A 23,306-nucleotide genomic window follows, 5' to 3' on the forward strand; every position below is an offset into this window, starting at 1 on the left:
GCTAACTTATAAACTGTGGTGCTGAAAGGAACTCTAGATGGGTTCCTTGAAGATACCTACCTTATGGAAATATGTTTCTATCCATCTTGATGTTTGGATGGTGCTAACACTGTGGTCCTTTAGAACAGGGGTCTCCAACCTTGGCAACTTTAAGCCTGGAGGACTTCAACTCCCAGAATTCCCCAGCCAGCTTTGCTGGGAGTTGAAGTCCTCCAGGCTTAAAGTTGCCAAGGTTGGAGATCCCTGCTTTAGAAACTTGGTTATTCTCCCTGGGCACTGAGGCCAGGATGAGTAAAGTTTCCATTGGAGGAAGGTATGAAAATGAGATAGGTCCAGGGTGGGCTGCTGGGGGTTCGCTGGGATTCAGGAGAACCTCTAGCTAAGATTCTGTGCAGTTCAGAGAATCCTCAAATTCCACTCCTGGCTTGCCCCACCCTCCTCTCCCAGGAATCCCCATGCGGCCAGTTTTGGATGCAGGTAAGTGTAGGGCGCGGGTGGAGGCTTGGGGAGGGGGAAAAATGGGCGTACTAGAAGTTTAGGAAGGCTGGCCTCCAGAGAGCCTTTGGAGCCTGGAGAGGCTGTTTTCACCCTCCCGGAGGCTCAAGGAAAGCCTCCGGAGCCTGAGGAGGGCAAACACACACACACACACATACACACACACAGACACACACCGCCATCGTGCAGGAGGCCGACTAGGCCACACCGACCATGGCTACACCCACCCAGCAACTGGGCAGAGAACCCCTTGCTAAAAATGTTGAAGCCTACCCCTTCTTATTGATTAGTGATCACTTCTTATTGATTACTGATATGTTATTGAATATTTTTGTCTCAGCTTGTTTTCTGTTGTAAGCTGCCCAGAGTTCCTTTGCTCATGTTGAGGGGGCCACATAAATTCTCCAAATAATTAAGCATGCTAAGCTAACCTCTGTCACTTTGTGATTTCATGGGCTGGAAGAGGATTCAAACACTTAGCAATACACCTAGTAAGATTTCATTTAATATAATGAATGAATGCTGTCTGTATAAAAGTGTGCATTAATAAAACAACATTCCTTAAGGCAGCATTTCTCAACCTTGGCAAGTTTAAGAGGGTGGACTTCCAGAATTCCCCAGCCAGAAGATACGAGGACTTTTGGGAGTTGAAATCCACATATCTTAAAATTTCCAAAGTTGAGAAACACTGCCGTAAGGAATAGTCAGACAACGTCATCTGCCATGATACCTTCGAAATGAGGTTGCGCAACAATAATAATGTGAAAATGTTTTTATTTATTTTTATTTATTTATGTATTTTTATTTATTTCATTTATTTGTCAAACACAACAGTATATATAAGTATAAGCATGAAATAACCATATGAATTGGATACAATCAAAGGGAACATTAGGACAGGAATGGTAGGCATGCTGGTGCTCTTATGCACATCCCTTATAGACCTCTTAGGAATGGGGTGAGGTCAACAGTAGACAGTTTTAAGTTAAAGTTTTGAGGATTTTGGGAAGAGACCACAGAGTCAGGTAGTGCATTCCAGGCATTAACAACTCTGTTACTGAAGTCGTAGGGAATGCGGTGGCTCAGGGGCTAGGATGTTGAGCTTGTCAATCGAAAGGTCAGCAGCTCAGCAGTTCAAATCCCTAGTATTGCCGTGTAACGGGGTAAGCTTCCGTTACTTGTCCCAGCTTCTGCCAACCTAGCAGTTTCGAAAGCATGTAAAAATGCAAGTAGAAAAAATAGGGACCACTTGGTGGGAAGGTAACAGTGTTCCGTGTGCCTTTGGCATTGAGTCATGCTGGCCACATGACCACAGAGACGTCTTCAGACAGCGCTGGCTCTTCGGCTTTGAAACGGAGATGAGCACCACCCACTAGAGCCGGCAACGACTAGCACGTATGTGTGAGGGGAACCTTTACCTTTACTGAAGTCGTATTTTCTACAATCAAGATTGGAGCGGTTCACATTTAATTTAAATCTATTGTGTGTTCATGTATTGTTGCGATAGAAGCTGAAGTAGTCTTCGACAGGAAGGACATTGTAGCAGATGATTTTATGAGTTATACTCAGGTCATGCCGAAGGCGGCAGAGTTGTCATTGCAGATGATTATGATTCTGAACATAAAATGGGAATTTCCAATATTAACATCAGATTATGTCCCTGTTCCCCATCAGGTTTCTTGGGAAACAAAGATTTCTACAAAAAATGAAATCTATCTAGCTTAGTACATAGATGAGACAATTGTCATGTTGCACTCCCACATCAGATCTTGTGGAAGAATCAAAGATTTCCCTATATGGCCGATGCATTTGTTTCCTGTTCATTCTGAAATATTTCTGTAAAATAAAAGCCACTATGTTTTGTCATATATTAAGGCTTTGCCTCAGGACACTCACAAGCGCTCTCTTGACTCAAAAACACCTTTAACTTTTCCAGAACTGCAGGACAAAATCCTAGAAGGGCATCTTGACTGACCGTGATACTTTAATAGGACAAACCCATTACATCTATAGGAGAACTAGAGAGAGAAATAACTAGAAATTTAGTTTGGTGTTGTGGTTAAGGTGCTGGCCTACAAATCAGAAGGCTGTGAGTTCTAGGCCTGCGTTAAACATGAAAAACGGCAGGATGAATTTGGGCCAATCACAAGGAGACCGTGAGTTCTAGTCCCGCCTCAGGCATGAAAACCAGCCAGGTGACCCTGAGCCAGTCACTCTCTCTCAGCCCAAACTACCTAACAGGATTGTTGTTGTGGGCAAAATAGGAGGAGGAAGGAGTATTAGATATGTTTGCCCCCTTGAGTTAATTATAAAATAATAAAAAGCGGGATAAAAATAATAAACAAACAAACGAATAAATAAATAGCCCATTCAGAGAAGTCTATTTGATGGATGAAAATGTTTTCCTGTTAATCCATTAATTTAACCAATTAATCAATGCAGTGTAACATAGGACTACCGTTTCTAAGTTGTAAAACTTTAGATAAGTAATGGCTAACCTTTTTGCTGTTGTGTGGGGTGTGCCAAAAGCAGGAAGAGCTTCACGCACCCATGTGCTCACACCCATAATTCAATGCCCCCTGCACCCTCCTCCCCATCCCAAGACCCTCTTGCGCTCCCCCTGCTTTTGGCATGCAACGGCAAAAAGGTTACTGGTGTACCTGGTAGGCCCATTTTTTGCCCTCCCCAGGCTGTAGAGGCTTTCTTGGAGCCAGGGGAGGGCTAAAACAGCCTCCCCCACAGCCCTGAGGCCCTCCAGAGGCCAGAAATGGCCTGATTCCCGATTTTCCAGTGGGCCCAGAAGGCCTGAAAATCAGCCGGCTGGTGCATGCATGAGTGATGGAGCTGAGCTAGGGCAACGCTTGCCATAGGTTCGCCATCATGGCTCTAAATGCTCACAAGATAGCAAAAAAAGTTAGTTTTCAGAATTTCATCTAATTTTTGCAGTCTTTATATGTAGCCCCTATGCAATACCTCTCTTTTTATGACCTGTAGTCCCTACAGGTAGAGTCAGGTAGTCTCTATTCAAATTCAGGGTAGACACTATTCGGGATAGACTGAACAGAGGTGAGCATTTACTAGCCAGATGCCCTTCCTGATGCCTATGTGGAGTACACAGCAAATTTTTTTCAGAAGCCCTTATAAATCCTAATATACAATTCTCTCAATTAGCTCTTTTACAGGAAGATTGGAGGCTGTAAATCTTTACAGCCTCTTCAGAAACGTCAGTGGGGCGTGACCCAAGATAGATCTCACAAGATCGCTGTCTGTTGTCTTCTGCCATTAGAAGGTCCCTGCGTCACTATGCATAGACTTCACTGCTCTTAACCCAACAGTCAGATAGTTGCTTAAACATGGGGCATAACAGAGAGGATCTCAAATTGATCTATGAACCCAGAAATGGGAAGTTATCAAGACACTTTTGGTAATCTGAGGACAGAGTCAAAATGCTTCCTTTTTTGTTCTAGTAATCTCAGGAATGGGGTGGGCATAGATGTCCCCCTATTAATTTATTTATAACAATATTTCTAGGTCCCTACCTTCTCTACAAACAATGGAGTTGGGGTTTTTCTTTCTTGAGTATTAAAGGAGGCATTCCTGACATTAAGCAAGCCCCACCTGCAATTTCTCCTCCTCCTCCAACCAATGTGGCCCCCAAGGTTAAAAAAAAACTTTGTCCCACTTCCGCTGCACATAATGCAAGATACCCCCAACAAAATCGTGGGTTGCTCCGAAAGCAACTTCTTTTTGAACCTGCTGCAACGAAAAGAGTGAAGACCACTGATTTTCCCCCTTCCCCGCCACATAGCAGTCGGGGTTGGTATAATTGACAGTTGCCTTCTGTGCTTTCGGATTTGTGTATGTTGAATTTGGTGGTTCAGAGAGCTGTGCAAAGCAAAGTAACTGGGTTTAGTCTGCAAAGCACAGTTCAGTTCCCAGTAGGCTTAGCCAGAGTTTGTGGCATTGTAAAAACCATCATTTATGATGGTCACAGTCCCACAGGGGACTTATAAACAAAAACAAAAGAAAGAAGTAGATCCGATAGGGAGAATTGCCAAAGATTATATGGGCCATTAACACATCAGAGCGTGGGTGTGAACCAGACATTCTTGTGCTGATGGGAAATGTACGTATGCAAAGCGATAAGAATCCTCTCCCTCTTTTTAATTTAGAAAAAAATGCTGCATCCTTTCATGAATTTCAACTCCTCCATGTCCCCTGATTTTAAAAAAATGGCTTTGCACATGACCACAACTTTCAGTTCAAAGGCAGATGGACCTGCACCATTGAAATATTTCTGCACTGAACTTTATTTTTTTTAAAAAGCGCCATGTTTGAGGTCAGAATTACAAGAGTTGGAAGGGATCTTGAAGGTCTTCTAGTCCAACCCCTTTCTCAAGCAGGAGACCCTATGCCATTTCAGAAAATGGCAGTCCCATTTCTTCTTCAAAACCTCCAGTGATGGAGCACCGGCTGGCTGGGGAATTCTGAGAATTGAAATCCATGCATCTTAAAATTGCCCAGTTGAGAAGCATTGGACTAGAAGACCTCCAAGGTCCCTTCCAAATCTGTTATTCTGTTAAACCCAAATCTCTGTATCTTGAGAAGCATCTCCAAGACATCTTCCATTTGAACACATCCAAATGACCACTCTGGTTCATTGGTTCAATTGCTGAAATTTGTTAAAAAATATTTTTTGAGAGAGGCAATATTCAATTCTTGTAACTTCCAAAACCCTGCATTCTGAAAAAGGATAGAACAGAACTGAACCACCTTCTGTAGGCCATTGTCCAAATATTTGAAGAATGGTGCCGTATCCCATCTCACTTTTCACATTTTTCAGTTCAGAATAGAGCTGGTGCTTTGCTAAATAAGCTAACTTTCTCTTCTTTGCGGCAACCTCTCGAATACTGGAATGGTGCTATCATCGCCAAGATGTAAAAAAGATGTAGAGACTCTAGAAAGAGTGCAGAGAAGAGCAACAAATATGATTAGGCGACTGGAGGCTAAAACATATGAAGAACGGTTGCAGGAACTCGGTATGTCTAGTTTAATGAAAAGAAGGACTAGGGGAGACATGATAGCAGTGTTCCAATATCTCAGGGGTTGCCACAAAGAAGAGGGAGTCAAACTATTCTGCAAAGCACCTGAGGGTAGAACAAGAAGCAATGGGTGGAAACTAATCAAGGAGAGAAGCAACTTAGAACTAAGGAGAAATTTCCTGACAGTTAGAACAATTAATCAGTGGAACAACTTGCCTGCAGAAGTTGTGAATGCTCCAACACTGGAAATTTTTAAGAAAATGTTGGATAGCCATTTGTCTGAAATGGTGTAGGGTTTCCTGCCTGGGCAGGGGGTTGGACTAGAAGACCTCCAAGCTCTCTTCCAACACTGTTGTTGTTGTGATGATGATGATGATGTCACCTCTAGACCTTATTTTCTCTAAACTTGCCATACGCAAATCCTGCAAACGTTCTTTTTAATCTCAAGGCTTTTAATCATTTTAATTGCACTCCTCTGCACTTTTTCCAAAGTCTCAAAATCTCCTTTGCAATGGATGTCGTGTTCCAGGTGTGGTCTTTTTTGGAAACCAAACATCTGTCTGTTGAAAGTTATTCACAGAATATAGTTTCAAATCCTCAAGATTGTTGCCTATCGCCAAATCTGTCGCAATTTTCTATCAACCTTTCTTAAAACGGTGTCCCCAGGATAGGATGCAATAGTCAAGGAAGGATTCTAGCAGCGTGAGAAAAAGTAGAATTGTGACTTCCCATGACTGGGAAACAAAACTTGTTATGGAAATGCATCTGCCTTTCTTTCTTTTTTTGGTAGCTATTAGACACCACTGACTCAAATTCCATTGGTAATCAATTTTTAGTTCGGGTTATGTTTTAAATATGGTAATTGTTAATCAGCAACAGCAAAGTGACATCACTCCACAGTGATATCGATAAAATGATACAACTTTGTGGCACCGCTGGATGCCAACTCTGGCAACATTATAAGTATCATAATATGGCCAGAGATTCCATTTGGTTCCGCCACACAGTTATATTGTTTTGCCCATATCACCGTGGAATTATTTGCTGTTATTGCTAACAACTAAACCTTGAGGATTAAATACTGATTTACCATACAAATGTGGTATATTCAATGTAGTACAATTGTATATCCAATGTATTACTGACTTACCATGGAAGTGTGTATATACAATGTATTACAATTAAATTTGAGTGTTTTGATACGGAGATCCTTAGGCTGAGATCATTCTAGGTCATAAATATGGTTGTTTGGTTTTGGCTTTATTTTGACATGCAGATCCAGGTGCATATCACCTGGTTATGGTTTGCAAATCAGAGTTTACTTCGCTGTGTGTTGTGTAAAGCTAACCTATAGCAAACAATGACTTAGCAAAACATTTCTTTAGGGAATGGTTTTTCGAGAAAGGAAGTGTATGTATGCAATTCTTCAGTGTCTTATTTCATCCAGATTCTCTATCCTCATTTCATTGTACATTTTTTTTTCTTGTATGAAGAGAGCCAGTTTGATCTAGTGATTAAGACACCAGCTAATTGTTCAAATCCCACCTTAACCATGAAAGCCAGCTGGATTAGTTTGGGTCAATCACTCTCTTTCAGCCCAACCCACCTCACACGATTGTGAGGAAAATAGGAAGGAGAAGGTATGTTGGACATGTTTGCCATCTTAAAAGACCCAGTTTGGCGTAATGATTAAGGCACCAAAGAGCAGGAGACTGTGAGTTCAAGTCCCATCCTAGCCATGAAAGCCAGCTGGATGACTTTGGGACAATCACTTTCTCTCAACCCAAAATCCACCTCACAGGGTGGTTGTTGGAGTGGGGGGAGGAAGAGGGAGGCCTGTTGGATATGTTCACCTCCTTGAGGTATTTGCAAAAATAATAAAGGTGGGAAAGACACAAAAAATAAAAAATGAATCGTCAATTTTCCGTGTCTGAATCTATATTGAACATTCACCTGGCTTTATGTTTGTTATTGTATTGCTGATTTAAATATTCCAGGATTCTTATTTCCAAGGTGGAGGAATTATATATTGGTTGGAAACTCGTTAGAATTGGTGAATTATAGCAGATGAACCGTCATTAGTTTTGTCCTTTGTAGAGATGGTATACCAGTTCAGCTATCTTGCCAAAAAGGCATTAATGGTGTTGCTCAAGAGGCCCCCCCCACCATGCCTCACCCACATTAGGGCAATCCCCTTATTGCCAGGAAATATACACAAAAGAGCAGAGCATGGCATGAAATATTTCCTTTTAGAAATTCACTCTGTTCTCTGTGAACTCCAGAAGAGATATGCAAAAAGATCAAACCCAGACTTCAGTCCTAATGTAAAGAGAGTTCCCTAATCACCCAAAACACAAATAATAAAAAAAGAAATAATGCCCACAGGGTATTCAAAAATAATGGTATGGGGGGGGAACCAGAAGGAGAAGGACCTGTCTTGGCTGAGAGTTTGAGCGGTGCCTTGTCTGAATCAGAATCAGACAGAGCTGGAAGGGACCTTGGAGGTCTTCTAGTCCAGCCCGCTGCTCAGCAGAAAATCCTATACCCGTGATGGCGAACCTATGACACACGTGCCAGAGGTGGCACACGGAGCCCTCTCTGCTGGCATGCACACCGTTGCCCCAGGTTGGATCTCTGTGGCGTTTCTTTCATGAGCTTCTGTTTCCCTGCAAACAATGAAACAGAAGCTCATGAAAGAAAAAGATCGTACCTCTTGCCACGCCAGCTAGCTGGTCTCCGGGTCTCTGCTGCATATGTGTGTGTATCCGCACATGTCCATGTGCATGTCTGCACATGTGCCTGTTTGCACATGTGTGCATGTGCGTGCACCTTTCAGTTTGGGCATGCATGCGCGCGCAGTTTGGGCACTCGATGTCTACAAGGTTTGCCATCACTGTCCTATACCATTTCAGACAAGTTACTGTCCAGTCTTTTCTTAAAAATCTCCATTGTTGGAGCACCCACAACTTCTGGTGTCAAGCTGTTCCACTGGCTAACAGTGAGGCTAATTGTCCTCACTGTTAGGTAGTTTCTCCTTTGGTTCGTTTCCACCTGGTAACTAATCAAGCCTGGAGGGTTGTAAGTTCTCCACTTTTGTATTAAAGATTTTAAAAGATGGAGCACAAGTAGATTTTCAGCTGGGATCTGGTTTATTTCAGTGCCCCAAGTGTGAAGAGAATTTTTAGACACACACAGATGCACAACCCCAAGTTCAGGAATGGGCAAGATCCATGCTCCACTGCTCCATTATTGCCCAGGCATTTGGACTTGGGATTGATTAAGTGTTTTATTATTACCTTAGCAATTTGAAATGGTAATGGTTATTCAGCTCCATGTGATATTTTTTAAAAATGTTTTATTTGATTTGATTTTTATCCCACTTTTATTACTTGATAAGTAGCTCAAGGCAGTGAACCTAATACTCATTTCTCCTCCTATTTTCCCCACAACAACAATCCTGCGAGGTAGACAGGGCTGAGAGAGAATGGCAAGCCCAGCTGGCTTTCAAGGCTAAGACATGACTAGAATTCAGTGTCTCCTGGTTTCTAGGCCAGTATCTAGACTAGTCTCTCCTGCATAGAAATAACAATTAACTACACATCAATACACATCAAAGCTATGGTTTTCCCAGTTGTAATGTATGGCTGTGAAGCTTGGACCATAAGAAAGGCTGAGCGCCAAAGAATTGAGGCCTTTGAACTCTGGTGCTGGAGAAGACTCCTGCGAGTCCCTTGGACTGCAAGTCGAACAAACAAGTCAGTTCTAGAGGAGATCAACCCTGACTGCTCTTTAGAAGGCCAGATCCTGAAGATGAAACTGAAATACTTTGGCAACCTAATGAGAAAGAAGGACTCACTGGAGAAGAGCCTAATGCTGGGAAAGATTGAGGGCAAAAGAAGAAGGGGACAAAAGAGAATGAGGTGGCTGGATGGAGTCACTGAAGCAGTAGGTATGAGTTTAAATGGACTCCAGAGGATGGTAGAGGACAGGAAGGCCTGGAGGAATGTTGTCTATGGGGTCGCGATGGGTCGGACACGACTTCGCAGCTAACAACAACAACACATCAATAAATATTATTTATGCTACAATTTTTTTTGTTTTAAATTTGTCCACCATCCAGGTCCATCTTGTTGAGATAGGCGACTATATAAATTGTTTTAATCAACCAACCAACCAACCAACCAATCAATCAAATCGTTTCTTCTGGAAACGAAATGGAAGAAAGAATCACCTTACAAACTGTAGCAATAGAATAAAATATGGGTTTTAAAAAATGTATTTATTAAAGCTGCATTTGTTTCATGATTGCTTTTATATCCACTGTAAATAAAGTTAAATTTAAATCTGTGCTTTAGAATTTAGCTATTTCGCATCTTCTCACAATGCTCTCTCCAGTGCTGTAGGCCAGGGGTGTCAAACTCAAGGACCGTGAACCGAATCTGGTCGTGGGGTACTTAGATCTGACCTGCGGGCCCACCATGGAAACAGCGAAGGACTGGCCCGTGATGCTTCTGCCAGTGAAAATGGGTTCCCAAGCTCGTTTTCACTAGCAGAGGATTGGAGGAGGCCATGGCAGCTGAAAATGGAGCTTGGGAGCCTGTTTTCGCTGGCAGAGCACTTGGACCACTACAAGGCGTCCCTGACAGGAGTGACATCGAGCTGGCCACAACCCCCCTGGCCACCCCCTCCCCGGCGTGGCCAGGGGGTTGTGGCCAGCTCGATGTCACTACTGTCAGGGATGCCTGTAGTGGTCCGAGCGCTCTGCCAGCGAAAACGGCCTTCCCGAGGTCAAACACTGACATGGCCCTCAGTGAAATCAAGTTTGACACCCTTGCTGTAGGCCTTCTTAAGAGTTGGCCATTGCCTTTTCCTCTCTTGCCCTTCTGCCTTAAAATGGAGCCTTTGGTAACGGAACAATCAAACAAACACGTGTTTTGTCTTGCTTTATGCAAAGTTTAATTTGAATATATTTTTTTCATATTGTTATTAAAGGTGTGGTAATGAAAAGAGCAGGCTGGAATATTTACTTACCGTACTTATTTCAATTGGTTTATTTAGAGTTTGGCTTACTAGTTATTTGCAAACCGATCTCACCCAGCCAATATTGTGCAGCATTTAAGATTATAGGATGAAACACCCAGGTCCAAAACTCCATGTTCGTCCAGGAAGATCCATAGATAACCTTGGAGTTGATTATTGGACTTGTTCATACATCACACTAAGCCAGACTAAATTTGATTTTGGCTAAGTTTACTGTATAGATTCAGTAGTTACAATATGGATGATTTATAACAGAGTTCAAATCATGGAGTCATGATTTATAACAGAGGTTGAAAGTACATTGGAGGTCTTCTAGTCCAACCCACTCAAATAGGAAACCCTACCATTCCAGATCAGTGGCTATCCAGTCTCCTTTTAAAAGCTCCCTGTGATGGTTCTGCAATCCTTGTTACTTGCTGAGTATTCCATAAACCATGCAGGCTGGAAAATTCTGGGAGTTGAAGTCCACCCATTTTAAAGTTGCTGAAGTTGAGAAATACAGGTTTAGGATGTCACTGCTACTTATAATGACTGTTGATCATCTTCTAAGTGGATTTCAGTGTGGGAAAAGGAACTCTTTTTTTACAGATTAACAGACTTGGAAGGGACCTTGTAGATCATCCAATCCAATCCCCTGTCCAAGGAGGAGACCCTACATCATTTCTAACAGATGGCAGTCCAGTCTCTTCTTGAAAGCTTCCAGTGATGAAGCTGCCACAACTTCTGAAGGCAACTTGTGTTCCATTGGTTGATTGTTCTCACTGTCAGAAAATTTCTCCTTATTTCTGGGTTGAATCTCTCCTTGTTCAGTTTCCATCCATTATTCCTTGTCTAGCTTTCAGGTGCTTTGGTGCTTTGCTCTCTGTGGCAGCCCTCAAATACTGGAAGACTGCTACCATGTCTCCCATGGTCCTTCTCTTCACTACACTAGCCATGCCCAGTCCCAATCGAAACATACGATTCATCATGTTTTAACCTCCAATCCCCTAATCATCTTGGTTGCTCTACTCTGTACTCTTTCTCTGCACTCTTGTTCCACATCTGTACATCCAAACAGGCCATAGTTAGATCTAGAATGTTGGTCTATCTGACCAATACCTTTATCCAGCACAACAATTATCCTTATCCAACAACCATTCTGTTGTTCTTATGGACTCTTTTTTGCCTTGGTGGGATGAAGGTTTTGGAATAATTAGTGGGTCCCCAGGAAAGTAAAACTGAGACCCGCTACCATACAATCTGCCCTAGTGGAACAATGTGGAGGAAATGTCGAGGAAAAATACTAACAGATCTTAGGAAATTCTTTAGTAGGGTCTTTCTCCCTTCCTCTCCTGCCCTCCCCAGAACCTTGATGCTCATTTCATTGAGCCAGCTGAAAAATACTCAGAGGTGGAGGTCAGGAATTTCCAGGAATTGTCACCTTAAATTGGAATAAACCAAACAGGTGAATCTAAATCGACTTCTGAATGATTAAAAATCAAGGGTTTTTATCAACTTCCTTGAAGAGCAGGGAAGGGAAAGGAATTGAGGTGTTGACAATGAAAGCAAATAGCACAAGACTTTCATACACATAGAGACGGAAGAACTCATACATTCCCACAAATGAAGAATGGATGATGCCGTTCATGGAGTTGGCAGAGATGACAACTCTATTTTGATTAAACAGAAGACTTTGTCTAGCTGTGTTCCTGCTTGGAAAACAATTTTGGACCGTTTGCTTGAAGGTGAAAGAAATGAAACTTTTAACTCCCGAGATTGGGTGGTTAGAACTGTTTATAATTGTAGAAATACTGTGTGCTATAGTTCATTTAAGAGCAAAAAAAAAAAAAAAAAACCTCTTGTACCTGTACCAAAAAAAGCTGGAAGTTATTCTTTTCTGCACTTTTCTTCTCCTCCTTTTTTTCTTGCATTCCCAATTTTGGCTTCTTTTATTTTATATTTCCTTGCATTTTTAGCTTCTTTTGAAAATTAAAGCGTATTTTGGGGGAAGGAACTAACTAGTAAATGCTTATCTTGGACACATCCTGAACTTACATGAGACTATTGTGATGCTTAATGATTATGTAATTCTGAATTTCTATACCTGGAGCCCAGGGTGCTAGGACAGATAAGGAGTGAAGAAATTCTCAACTAAGGCAATTGTCTCTTTCATGGATAAGAGATACTTTTCAACTTTCTTTCAAGGTATTCATGTCTGAAAACAATATATCCACACACACCTCCCCTTTAATTTTATCTTCCTAAGAATCCTCTGAGGGGAATGGGGCTGAAAGGTTGCCTAGGTTAGCATATTTGCTAAGTCAGGGTTTGGTAATAATTACATTTGGGGAGGGGGAGGTTTAAATCATTGCCCTGGTTGGTATAATCTTATAAATTAAGTCTCACCCAATCCTATCATGATTTAGCATGATTTGCTAAACGTTCATAAATCAGGTTTGCATGTCAATTCTGGGAGTTGAAGTCCACCCCTTTTTGACCAGGTCAGTTATGGCCTGGATAACCGAGAATATTCATAGACATTTGTCTATGAATATTCTCAGTTATCTAGGTCATAATTGTCTCAAATGTGCTTTAAAAAAAAGGCAACTGGACTATATTTTTTTTTTAAAAAATAAACAATCCAGTTGCCTTTTGAAAAAAATAAAAAAAAACCACCTTTGAGACATCCCTCTTAAAGTTGCTGAAGTTAAGAAACAGCCTAAAAATCTTCAAGGACTTGTCTGCTTGACTTTAAAAACCAGGCCTCTGGTTATCACAAGTGCTAGCAGAGTTTTTACTATATGCAGGTTAAAAAGTTTTGCCATGAATCTCCTTGCTTTTAAGTTTCACGAATGAAGTTGAATATATATATATATATATATATATATATATATATATATATATGTATGTATGTATGTATGTATGTATGTATGTATGTATGTATCTATCTATCTATCTATCTATCTATCTATCTATCTATCTATCTATCTATCTATCTATCTATCCCTGGATAATGTTGCAGGATCCAGTCTGGGTTGGTCACTGGGACTAGAGGTTTTGTCTTCAGAGCTTTTTGAAGTTGTGATGGAGCCCATCCTCAAGATAGCTTCTCTCTAGCAGACTGTGCGCTTTGAGCTATTCTGTGTGTGGTATTTATATGGTGTGTGGCTTTTAAGTTTCAGTTCAGGATCTTGCTTTCTCCAGTGAGTGATAAGTAAACAACCTCTCCCTCCACATTACAAGTAGTTCTCAACTTACACCACTCCATTTAGTGACCATTCAAAGTTATCATGGCACTGAAAAGTGTGACTTATGACCGTTTTTTCACAGTTATAACCTTTGTAGCATCCCCGTGATCAAAATCCAGGTCCTTGGCCACTGGTTCATATTTATGACTATTGCTGTGTCCCAAGGTCATGGGATCCCCTTTTGTGACCTTCTCACAAGCAAAATCAATGGGGAACCCAGATTCACTTAACAAATGGGTTACTAACTTATCAACTCCAGTGATTCATTTAACAACTGTGGCGAGAAAGGTCGTAAAATGGAGCAAAATTCACTTAACAAATGTTTCATTTAACATTAGCTCTGTATGTTTGTAAGTGTTGTGTTATTACATTTATCAATTTGAAAAAAGCTATGGTTTCAAGGATTTACTGTCCCAGCTGAGCTGCCTCTCTATCTAGCTGTGGTTTGTGTACAATGAGTTGAGAAACACTTTTGTAAGATCAGGGCAAACACGCCTGTGCATGTTGATGTGCAATCTTCATTTTAGTTTCCTGCATTAACTTCAAAGTCTTTGTTCCTTCATGCACCTTGTTTTATTTATTTATTTGAAATAATGCCTTAGGGGTTTTTTTGGGGGGGGTGTTACTGTCTCTCTTTTTAATACTATTTCAGGACATTCGGGTCTTCTTCCATGTTCTTTGCGCCTTGTGGAAGCCATCTAGATTGTCCTACTTGGATTGAAAGCTAGAATATAAATCAATTAAGCAAAAGCCTAGTTTTGTTCTTCTTTTCTATTCCATGCCTTAACAGATGGTTCAAGGCCCTGAACTTGCAAGGCTTAGAAGCATGGCTTAACCTGAAACACAATATTTTAAAAAAGATGTTGAGGCTCTGGAAAGAGTGCAGAGAAGAGCAGCAAAGAGGATTAGTAGGTGAAGGCTAAAATATACGATTACAGGAATTGGGTAAAGAACTAGGGGTGACATGAAAGCAGTGTTCCAATATTTGAGAGGCTGCAATAAAGAAGAGGGGTCTGGTGCTATTTTCCAAAGCACCAGAAGGAAAGAATGGCTGGAAGCTAATTAAGGAGAGGAGCAACCCAGAACTAAGGAGAAATTTCCTGACAATGAGAACTATTAACCAGTGGAACAGCTTGCCTCCAGAAGTTGTGGGTGTTCCATCATTGGAGGATTTTAAAAAGAGACTGGACAGCCATTTGTCTGAAATACAAGGGTCTCCTGCTTGAGTAGTGCTTGCTCCAAAGTACATCATCTATTATATCCCATGGCGAAAGTTCATGAGCTGTTAAGGCTTTGGAAAAAGTGCAAAGAAGAGCAACTAAGACGATTAAAAGCCTGGAGATTAAAACATATGAAGAATGACTGCAGGATTTGGGTTTAGCTAATCTAGAGAAAAGAAGGACTAGGAGGGACATGATAGCAGTTCCAGTATTTGAGAGGCTGCCACAAAAGAGGAAGGGGTCAATTTATTTTCCAAAGCACCAGAACACAAGACAAGAAACAATGGATGGAAACTAATCAAGGAGAGAAGCCATCTGGAATTAAGGAGAAACTTCCTAACAATGAGGACAATTAACCAATGGAACAGCCTGCCTCCAGAAACTGTGGGTGCTCCATCACTGGAGGCTTTTGAAAAGAGACTGGACAGCCATTTGTCTGAAATGCAGGGGTCTGCTGCTTGAATAGTGGATTGGACTAGAAGACTTCCAAGGTCTCTTCCAACTCTGTCATTCTGTTAAGGTTGCCTGCAAGGCTCAGACTGAAGCCTGCACTCTTGTATCCTGCTGATTTTTACCCTAGTGCCCACCCTCTGCCCATGGGCCAGCCACACACCCAGCCAGACAGATCCCTGAGGCTCCAAGTTTCCTCCAGCCTCCCATTGTCTTTCTAAGTTTCCATTGCCTTGTACAAATGGGCTAGTGGAAAGAACGCTGCAGGGGAGGGAGATAAGGTGAGCAAACAGGGCCCTTAACTTCTTATGTTATGTGCAAGAAAGGGGGAGGATGTTCTTTCAATTCCACCCCTAACCTTCCCACCCGCGTGTCCCCCCTCCTTTCCTTCTTGCATTTGGAAAGTTTGTCTATTTGGAGAGGGGGGGGTTGGAGGTGTGGATGATGGATAGGAGGGATCAAGGCAGCCAGGAGCTGTTCGGTCCAGTTTAGAAGAGCTGGACCTGCCTTTATCAGGAGCCTTTATAAGTCAGGAGAGATAGCAAGTCAACCTGTTGCTGGTGTAGAGATAAGATATCAAGGGCTGCCGTGGAGACGCTGAAGGAGCAGGTACTTTTTGTACAGGAGATGAAGCCAGGGGCCTGAGCCTGAATCTCATCTCCTGTTTTCTGGGACTTCTTTCTGCTCTCATTCCTGGTTTCTGGGTCTCTGCAATTGGGCTGTTCTTCACCTGTTCCCTGCTATCTCATGCTTTCTGCCTTTATTCCTCTTGATCATCAGTTTTAAACAATTCAGCGCAGCATCAATTCTAGGCTGGAGTGGTTCTTTCTATTATGACTTTGAGGAGAGAAGGCCAAATTTCGTAGCTGGAGGGAAACGAACTCTAAAACTTTCAGGCATCTATTTTCAGGGCAGTTCTTTGAAATACTCAGATACAAAATGTGAGAAAACAGATTTTTACTGTGTCTGTGTGTCTCTGTCTGTCTGTCTGTCTGTCTGTCATAGTATATATAATTAATTGGTCTTTTGGCCATCATTAAGGAAAACAATTCTTGTGTCTTGTTGCAGTGTAGCCTTTTGGAAGGAAAAAAAAAATACTGCTGGATGAGATCAAGGTTGGTATAATTATCCTAATAATAAATATATTTTAATATGGGAAACATATTAAAATATATTTTATAAATATATTAAATATATAAATAGGTATAATTAATTTTATATTTAATATATAAATATATTTAATAATTAGAAAGCTATTGCCACCGTAAGTGGGAGTTTTGATTCTTAAATAAGAGAACGATTGTAATACTCTTGCAGCCTAGAGTAGACCAAAACCATCTTGGTGGTTCTTAAAGAACTTGTTAATTTATTGTAGCATGACTCTTAAGGTCTTGTGGTTAATTCTACCACAACAAATCAGATCCATCGTTAAAGTGCCACAAAATTCTTAGTTGTTCTTTAGTTAACCTGAATGGATTAATTTTATCTTTTTCTGATGAAGTATATTCCCCATGGACTAATATTGTTAACATAACGGGAACAGACTTAAATCAAATGTTTTGAATATTGGAGGGTTTTTTTCCCCAGCTTTTCTTTTTTTCCTGGAGTAAAATCCGTTGAATTCCATGGGATTTATCTTTGATTTGATATATTTGTATGTGGTCTCTTACAGGGAAACTTCTGTAGTTCCTACCTGAGAGACAAAACGAATTAGTTCAACTTAGATAGTGCACCTCTTCCTTTCTGTCTCCTAGAAAAGTTTACAAGATGAAAATTTGATAGCCTAATGTGCTAAATTGAAAAATACGGTACTTCAATTATGTCCTTGGCAAGACCAGGATAGATGGAGACCTGTGCTTTTAATTCTGTAATGACTTTATTGTGTAATTGATTGTTTATTTCAGATTGTTTAGCATGAACATTTTTACTGCTATTGTTTTTTATAAAGTGAATGCTGCCATTTTCTACTGCTGTTTCATCATAGCTTATATATAGTTTTAATATTAGTACCAAAAAATATTTTTACCAGGAAATTTTATTGATACAATGTTTGTATACTCCTTGGTTAATATTTCTGATGTTCTGCTATTTTTTCTATAGGTTTTTATAATTTATATTAACATTATATCACATTATTTTAAACTGTACTATGCTGCACTGTTGTCTTAACGATTTATATTTGTGATGTTGTTTTATAGTTGTGGCAGTAATCTTAAAATTTATTTTCCGCTGCACATTGGCTGGGCTGTTTGTGTAGAGATGGTGCTAAATTGCCACCCTGTAATAGTATTTTATGGAGGTCAATGACCTAGATAAAGCTTGATTGATTTTGGATGGTCATCTATTACCGCTCTGCCTTTGTTTAATGGATTAGAAAACATGATATGCATTTCAAGGTTGTATGGAAACAAAACTTGAGTTTAAAGTCAGTAGTTGTGATGCCTTAGTTTTCAGCTGTAAAAATAAAGAGGAAAGTAGAGAAAGCTTTGTAATGAGTTCAACTAGACATGATCTTGAAAACTTAAATCATTTTGGTGTCACTTTGAACTGGGTGTTTTGGAATGCTTTTGATCTGAAAACACACATTTCTGCTTTTCAGGAACAGATATACAGAAAGAATACAAGCCATATATAACTTTTCCTTTCCCAAGGCTAACAGAACCAAATATACTTGTAAATATTCTGTGGGTTTGTTCTTATTTTTTGCATCTCTTTATCCAAGGTATCCAAATTCTAAATCACATGAGTATTGTAAAAATCGCTTTTAATCTGTTTTATGTTGTGGAATAAATTCTTTTAATTCTAAATTCTAACCCTTTGCAGTATTTTAAATCACATGGTTAATTTGCCAGAGAAATTTAGTCATTGGGTAGGTGACTTATAATAAGAAGCGTCTGCATAGTTACTGCCAGGAGTCCTTTGCGTTGCTCAGAAACACATTATCTGTGCAGGAGGGAGTCTATGAAGTTCTATCTTGTTCAGGGTCCTCTTTTGTGGTTGAAAATTTGGGGATGAAGGATTATCATGTGAATACATTTATGGGTCCAGGAACTGTTCAACCAGGACTAAATTTAAGTTGCAGCCTTAACTCAGTAAGAAAGATGGTTGTGGTTAAAATATTGGCTTGAAGGAGATCCCAAAGATACTTTTCAAGAAGCAACTGGACTTTCTTGTTTTTCTTTGAAAACGTTACGCTTCTCATCCGAGAAGCTTCTTCAGCTCTGAAAACCGAGTTGAAAAAGCTTCTTGGATGAGAAACGAAACATCTTAAAAAAAACAAAACCCAAGAAAGTTCAGTTCCCTCTTGAAAAGCACCTTTGGAGACAAACACGACCTGGATGACTGAGAATCTCCATAGACTTTCAGCCAGGATGAGGCAAATCATAAATCTCTGCCCTTGGCCTGTTAAAGTGGGGATAAAATCAAAATACGGTAGGCAGCCTTGTAGAATATAATCAAAATAGATTGAAATAAATAAGCATCTGTCCTTCCTTTTCCCAGCAGGTGGGAACAATTCTAAGAAGGCCATGGAAGAAAATTCCTCATCCTATAAGACTGTCCTTTCTTTTGGACGTTTCAAAGTTCGCAAATTACAGAATGGTCCCTGCACGGAGCAAGCCAACCACACTCCTAAATCGGATCTTCCTTCTTCCACGCAAGCAGAAGAAAATGGGTCTCTTTCAGCGCCCCCCGATTACGAGACTTCGATTGATGCCTGTCCCCGGTATGAGTTTTATGCGCTCTCCGCACCTCCTGGACGTCGGAAGATCCGGCCCACGTTGGACATGCTGAGGAATGCAGAACCGGTGAGAGGGTTCTGTTCCATGATGATCAGGGAGAAGAAGTTGGTTTTCTTCTCCATGACAATGTGGGCTAGGGAGACTTTTTATATATCACACCTAACTGTAATCTCTTGAATTGTGGTTTAATAAACTGCGGTTGACTAGGCTGACATGAAATGTTAAGTTACAAACTGCCCAATATTAAAATCGCCAAATTATTAAGAAAATTGCCAAATTAAGAAGAGATTGGACAATCCTTTATCTGGAATGGTCTCCTGCTTGAGCAGGGCATTGGATTAGAAGACCTCCAAGGTCCCTTCCAACTCTGTTATTCTGTTATTATTTCAGACTGGCTCAACCGTTGACTTAAACCTTAATGTGGTTTGTTGATTTACAAGCTTAGCAAGCTGCCTGAATCCTAACATCATGGTTTATCAATCATGCTTAATTAGAGCTTAATTTGTTACAAGATCCCTGCCAGTTCCATTTTCTTTAATAAATCACATCTAGAATAACCATAACTTTGTGCAAAGTGCAAAGCAAATCATTGAGGCTTTCAAAGTACCAATTTTGGCCTCTGATCATACGTGAACTGGATTATTTTTCATACAGTGCACTAAATTGTGGAATGCAGAATAAAAATTTGCTAGCTACTCCCTACAAGCCAAACCATATTTTCCATGGCTTTATAAACCATGCAGGCTAGGCTGATTTTTAAACTCGAATCAGTAGAATAGAATAGAATAGAATAGAATAGAATAGAATAGAATAGAATAGAATAGAATAGAATAGAAAATATGGAGTGGAATGAAATGGAGAGGAGTGGAGTGGAGTGGAGTGGAGTGGAGTAGGGTAGGGTAGGGTAGGGTAGGGTAAGGTAGGGTAGGGTAGAGTAGAATAGAATAGAATAGAATAGAATAGAATAGAATAGAATAGAATAGAATAGAATAGAATAACGTAACGTAACATAACGTAATATAACATAACATAACATAACATAACATAACATAACATAACATAACATAACATAACATAACATAACATAACATGAGTTGGAAGGGACCTTGGAGGTCTTCTAGTCCAACCCCCTGCTTAGGCAGGAAACCCTATATCATTTCAGACAAATGGCTGTCCAATCTCTTCTTAAAAACTTCCCGTGTTGGAGTTTTTACAACTTCTGGAGGCAAGTTCTTCCACTGATTAATTGTTCTGTCAGGAAATTTCTCCTTCGTTCTAGGTTGCCATTGCTTCTTGTCCTGCCTTCAGGTGCTTTGGAGAAGAGCTTGACTCTCTCTTCTTTTGGCAGCCCCTGAGATGTTGGAACACTGCTATCATGTCACCCCTTCTTTTCTATACAGTATAGGAACCCAATTATTTTGTTCTGCATGATTAAAATAAATCATGATTTTAACAGTGTGTGGAATGTCCGGGGTCACAAAAACAGCACCAGTCTTTTCCTACAAAGTCATATTTTGGGGGAAAAGAATGGAGCCAAAATCCAGCGCCTTTGGAGAAATAGTTATTTCTTGCTTATGCTTATATATACTGTTGTGACAAATAAATAAATAAAATAAATAAATAAATAAGATAAGATAAATAAATAAATAAATAAATAAACTGGAGAGAGTGGCTATAAAAATGTGAATTAGAACTGTAGGAGATTCACATGGGATCCAGTTTCAGCTTTTTTTCTTCTTTTTCTTCTTTGTTTTATGTTTAAATAGGGGAAAGAGCAGGCATATCCTGGGGGCCCAGACTGTGCTGACCCCAGTTTAGAATCTGGTTCTAAAGATGGGGAAGAAAAGGATGTGGAAGATCCTGAACCGGAAGCAGAGCCTGTTCGATTTGGCTGGGTGACGGGAGTCATGGTAAAGTTCACAATACAATGCGTGAATTTATTTGACCCAGGAGGGTTTGGGAGGCTGCCACTGATTGAGTTGGATCCTTAATTTAGTGGTTTCTTAACATTTTTAAAAAAAATTTAAATTTAATTTTTTTTAAGGGACGCGGTGATTCAGTGGCTAAGACGCTGAACTTGTCGATCGAAAGGTCGGCAGTTCAGCGGTTCGAATCTCTAAGTGCCACGTAACGGGGTGAGCTCCCGTTACTTGCCCCAGCTTCTGCCAACCTAGCATGTAAAAAAAATGCAAGTAGAAAAATAGGGACCACCTTTGGTGGGAAGGTGGTAACAGCGTTCCGTGCGCCTTTGGCGTTTAGTCATGCCAGCCACATGACCACGGAGATGTTTTCAGACAGCACTGGCTCTTCAGCTTTGAAACAGAGATGAGCACCGCCCCCTAGAGTCGGGAACAAATAGCACATATGTGCGAGGGGAATCTTTACCTTTAACAATTTTAAGTAAAAGTACATGCCAATGAGAGCCAGTTTGGTGTAGTGGTTACGGCATCAGCCTAGAAACCAGGAGACCGTGAGTTCTAGTCCTGCCTTAGGAATGAAAGCTGGCTGAGTGACTTTGGGCAGATCATCACTCTCAGACTTTGGGCAGATCATCAGCTCAACCCACCTCACAGGGTTGTTGTTGTGGGGAAAATAAGAGGAGGATCATCGTCTTGAGTGGTTTATAAAACTAATAAAGTCAGGATAAAAATGCAAATAATAATAAAATAATGAGACTTTGTGAACATTCCAAGATTTTCACACTTGTCTTTTTTTCCTCTGAAGATCCGATGCATGCTCAATATTTGGGGTGTGATCCTTTATCTCCGTTTGCCCTGGATAACGGCCCAGGCTGGCATAGGTAAGAAACTTTGTGGAATCAATGAGAGAGTATTTTTATGGAGATTCTCCGTCATCCAAGTTATATTTGTCCCACAGGTGTTTTTTCAAGAGGCAACTGGACTTTCTTGTTTTTCTTTGAAGACGTTTCGCTTCTCATCCAAGACTATTAAATGAGTCATGTTCCCCACTATGCAGTCAGAGCTGAAGAAGCTTCTTGGATGAGAAGCGAAACGTCTTCAAAGAAAAACCAGAAAGTCCAGTTGCCGCTTGAAAAAGCAACTTTGAGAGGGACTATTTTCTTGATTTCACCTCCCTACTGAAAAACTGGTTCCCAAATCATATATCCTCAGTCTTGAGATGAGTTTGTAACTACTTTTATAACATGTATAGATAGATACTCCTTGACTTACAACCATTTGTTTAATGCCGTTCGAACTTACAGTGGCACTGAAAAAAAGTGACTTATGACCGTTTTTCACACTTATGACCTTCGCAGCATGCTTATGGTCAGGTAATCAAAATTCCAGCACTTGGCAACTGACTCATATTTATGACCGTTGCAGTGTCTTGGGGTCACATGATCCCCTTTCACGTCCTTCTGAGACGCAAAGTCTATGGGGAGCCAGATTCACTTAGCAACCATGTTACTAACTTAACAGCTGCAATGATTCACTTAACAACTATGGCAAGAAAGGTTGTAAAATGGGATGAAACTCACTTAATAACTGTCTCATTTAGCAACAATAGTTTTGGGCTCAATTGTTGTCATAAGTCAAGAGTTACATGCGAGGAGGAAAAAACATATGTTTTAATGTTGCATGATGTCTTTGTACCTTCAAATGCATTTTGTCCGCAGAAAATGTCTCTTCAGAAGGACAAATTGCTTAACTTAATAAAAAACTAATCAAGCTGCGTTCAAATTAGGATAAAGCAAGGCAGTAATAATGTAATATAAGTAGATAATCTTAGCTAAATAATTACAGTTTAATAATTGCAAGATTGAACAGAAAGCTCCTAAATCTTAATCTGGTACAGATAGTAAGTAGCTCTTGCTTAACAATCGCAGTTGAGGCCTGCAAGTCTGTTGCTAAGCAACACAGTCATTAAGGGAGACATCATGCCACAGCGATGAACTTATGACCTCACTTTCCTCCATAGTTATTAAATGAGTCAGGCAGGTTGTTAAGCAGACATCATGTGATTGCTGACGTCTCCTCTTGACACCGCATGTCAAGATTGTGACACCCACAAATGGCAATCTCGTGACCGCGCGAATGTTGCAACGGTCATAAATGTGAGGACTGGTCATAA

At 40.5% G+C, this 23,306-nt stretch overlaps 2 protein-coding genes across 7 annotated transcripts in view; one reads left to right on the plus strand and one right to left on the minus strand.

Moving 5' to 3' along the window:
- Positions 1-23,306, minus strand: part of KLHL33 (kelch like family member 33) — a 57,647-nt gene that overhangs the window by 33,472 nt on the left and 869 nt on the right. The gene's annotated exons all lie outside the window — the stretch shown is intronic.
- LOC131197028 (solute carrier family 12 member 3-like) overlaps positions 1-23,306 on the plus strand; it is a 70,768-nt gene that overhangs the window by 2,675 nt on the left and 44,787 nt on the right. For 3 of the 6 annotated variants that reach the window (XR_009154864.1, XM_058180614.1, XM_058180610.1), the window contains exons 2-4: positions 18,976-19,280; positions 20,981-21,124; positions 21,939-22,014. Coding sequence is in view for 5 of the 6 variants with exons in the window: in XM_058180614.1 (XP_058036597.1) it covers positions 19,002-19,280; positions 20,981-21,124; positions 21,939-22,014 (499 nt within the window). In the remaining variant the exon portion in view is untranslated. Of the gene's footprint in view, positions 1-16,542; positions 16,590-18,975; positions 19,281-20,980; positions 21,125-21,938; positions 22,015-23,306 lie in introns of all 6 variants that reach the window. The other 3 variants (XM_058180611.1, XM_058180613.1, XM_058180612.1) reach the window with 3 other exon arrangements.

This window comes from Ahaetulla prasina, chromosome 4 (genome assembly GCF_028640845.1).
Source record: "Ahaetulla prasina isolate Xishuangbanna chromosome 4, ASM2864084v1, whole genome shotgun sequence".
Lineage (NCBI taxonomy): Eukaryota > Metazoa > Chordata > Lepidosauria > Squamata > Colubridae > Ahaetulla > Ahaetulla prasina.